The sequence below is a fragment of the Sinocyclocheilus rhinocerous genome, unplaced genomic scaffold (assembly GCF_001515625.1).
Source record: "Sinocyclocheilus rhinocerous isolate Xijiao unplaced genomic scaffold, SAMN03320098_v1.1 scaffold1705, whole genome shotgun sequence".
Lineage (NCBI taxonomy): Eukaryota > Metazoa > Chordata > Actinopteri > Cypriniformes > Cyprinidae > Sinocyclocheilus > Sinocyclocheilus rhinocerous.
In genome coordinates, this window is record NW_015643585.1 from 293,619 (window position 1) to 296,052 (window position 2,434).

Consider the following 2,434-nt stretch of genomic DNA (forward strand, 5'->3'; position numbering starts at 1 on the left):
GTGATACCATGTTCTGTCACTGAAGCTAATGCTAGCTAGAAGGACTCTTTATTTGCACTAGTATTTATTTTACTTTGATTCATCGATTAGAGAACAGAAAGTGTCTGTCTGCCTGGACTATAAAGAGAATGTTCTGTTTGTACTGCATAAGTAAAAAAAAAAAAAAAAAACTCTTTGTTACCACCAGTGTAATTGAAACAGTTCTAAATCACAACTGATTAAACTATTTTATATAAAAATAATTATTAACATTTTTACTCTCACCATTGAAAAATGTGCAAAGCATGGTGGGAACTACAGTTTTGTCAACAGCAAAACATATTTTTGAGTGTTCTTGAAAATACCTGATTACACTGATCCTACATAATTTAATGTATATTCTAGATATAATTCTACTATATATATATATATAGGCTAGTAATCTAGTATGTTTTAGAGATTTCAAAGCAAAGAGAAGAGAAACAATTCTGTGGTGTAGATTACAAATAATATGACTGGGAAAACATTTTATTTTCAGTGTACATTTTTAATAATGTTCCATATATCTGCCTACAATAGTAGAATCACAGCATTTAATCACAAGGAACAATCATGATATAATTTCAGTAATTTACTAATTCATTTATAGTATGTTCAATAAAACTCTCAGTCATAAGAGGTAATTTTAGAAAGACTAACTGATATAGATGTAGTGAAGAAAATGCAAAGCATGAAAACCACACACACACACTGAGAGCCAAACAGAAGCCCTCAGATAAACCATGATGTAACAGTGAGAAAAAAACGTGCAAATGAAGGAAGGGGGTTCAAAATTACTTGATCTTTTACTGAGAAATGAGTAGAAGACACCAGTTAAATTTAGATATTTTCTTTCACAAGACAAAAATACCAAGATACACATGGAATGTTTAGAATCAAGTTTCAGGTTGAGGGGCAGCTTCCTCTGGTTTTGTTGGGTTAGTGGTCGTCTTTAAAGCCATATCCTCTTTGCGTTCTTTTGCCATATCTTGCGATCTATAGAATGAAACCAAAGAAAAAAAATGGTTGAACTTGGTTGAGTATATCATAATATTTTAATCTCTTAGACAACACATTATGTAACATTTTCCAAGACTAGATAATGTTTTTTATTCCAAGTAGAGTGAGTATATATATATATACAGTTGAAGACAAAATTATTAGCCCCCTATTAAATATTTCACTATTTTTCAAATAATTCCCAAGTGTTGTTTAACGGAGAGAAGATTTTAAGATTTTTTCAACACAGCATTTCTAAACATAATAGTTCATCATTTAGGAGGCTTGGAGTGTTTGTAATACAAATAGAAACAAAATTATAACCAAGAATAAAAAAATAAAAAAATTATTAGTAGTCCTCTGATGTTAATAGTCAATGGTGTATCCCTTTTGCTTGATAACAGCCTTTAGTCGTTTGTTGTAGTTCTCAACAAGTTTCAGACATGTCTCCTGAGGAGTCGCAGCCCATTCTTCCTCAGCAAATCTCTCAAGCTCCTCCAGATTTGTTGGTCTCCTGGCATGGACTCTGGTCTTCAGTGAGCCCCACAGATTTTGTATTGGATTCAAGTCTGGGCTTTGTGCAGGCCAGTCAAGGATGTTCACTTTGGTCATTTGGAGTTCTTCACCATAAGTGAGGTATGCTTTGAGTTGTTATCATGCTGGAAGACAAAATGTCAACCCAAACCATGTTTTGTTGCAGATTGCCTGAGGTTGTCTTTCAAAATCTTCTCATAGTCCTCCGTTTTCATGATTCCTTTGACCCTGACGAGATTCCCAGTTCCAAACGCACTGAAACATCCCCACAGCATTATACTCCCACTGCCATGTTTCACTCTGGAGACGGTGTTCTTTGGGTTGAGCACCTGTCCCTTCTGCATGGACTCTGGTCTTCAGTGAGCCCCACAGATTTTGTATTGGATTCAAGTCTGGGCTTTGTGCAGGCCAGTCAAGGATGTTCACTTTGGTCATTTGGAGTTCTTCACCATAAGTGAGGTATGCTTTGAGTTGTTATCATGCTGGAAGACAAAATGTCAACCCAAACCATGTTTTGTTGCAGATTGCCTGAGGTTGTCTTTCAAAATCTTCTCATAGTCTTCCTTTTTCATGATTCCTTCGACCCTGACAAGATTCCCAGGCAGTTCCAAACGCACTGAAACATCCCCACAGCATTATACTCCCACCGCCATGTTTCACTGTGGGAACAGTGTTCTTTGGGTTGAGCGCCTCTTACTTCTTTCTCTCCAAACACAGGCAACATCTCTATGGCCAAATAACTTTAGTTCCCTTTCATGGGAACTTCGAACTGCGTCCTCTAGGGGTCGCTATGGGGAACGCCTCGTCGTGACCCGTGTCTGAAGCATACATTGAAAAAACACCAACTCGTTGGCCGGCGACAGCCATGACGTCACTACCGGTG

At 37.0% G+C, this 2,434-nt stretch overlaps 1 protein-coding gene across 2 annotated transcripts in view; it reads right to left on the minus strand.

The window, feature by feature from the left end:
- Nucleotides 1-477: 477 nt before the first annotated feature.
- Nucleotides 478-2,434, minus strand: part of ca14 (carbonic anhydrase XIV) — a 37,452-nt gene continuing 35,495 nt past the window's right edge. For both annotated transcript variants that reach the window (XM_016574920.1, XM_016574919.1), the window contains one exon: nt 478-1,014. In XM_016574920.1, the coding sequence (XP_016430406.1) occupies nt 915-1,014 (100 nt within the window). In that variant the 3' untranslated portion in view covers nt 478-914. The remainder of the gene's footprint in view (nt 1,015-2,434) is intronic.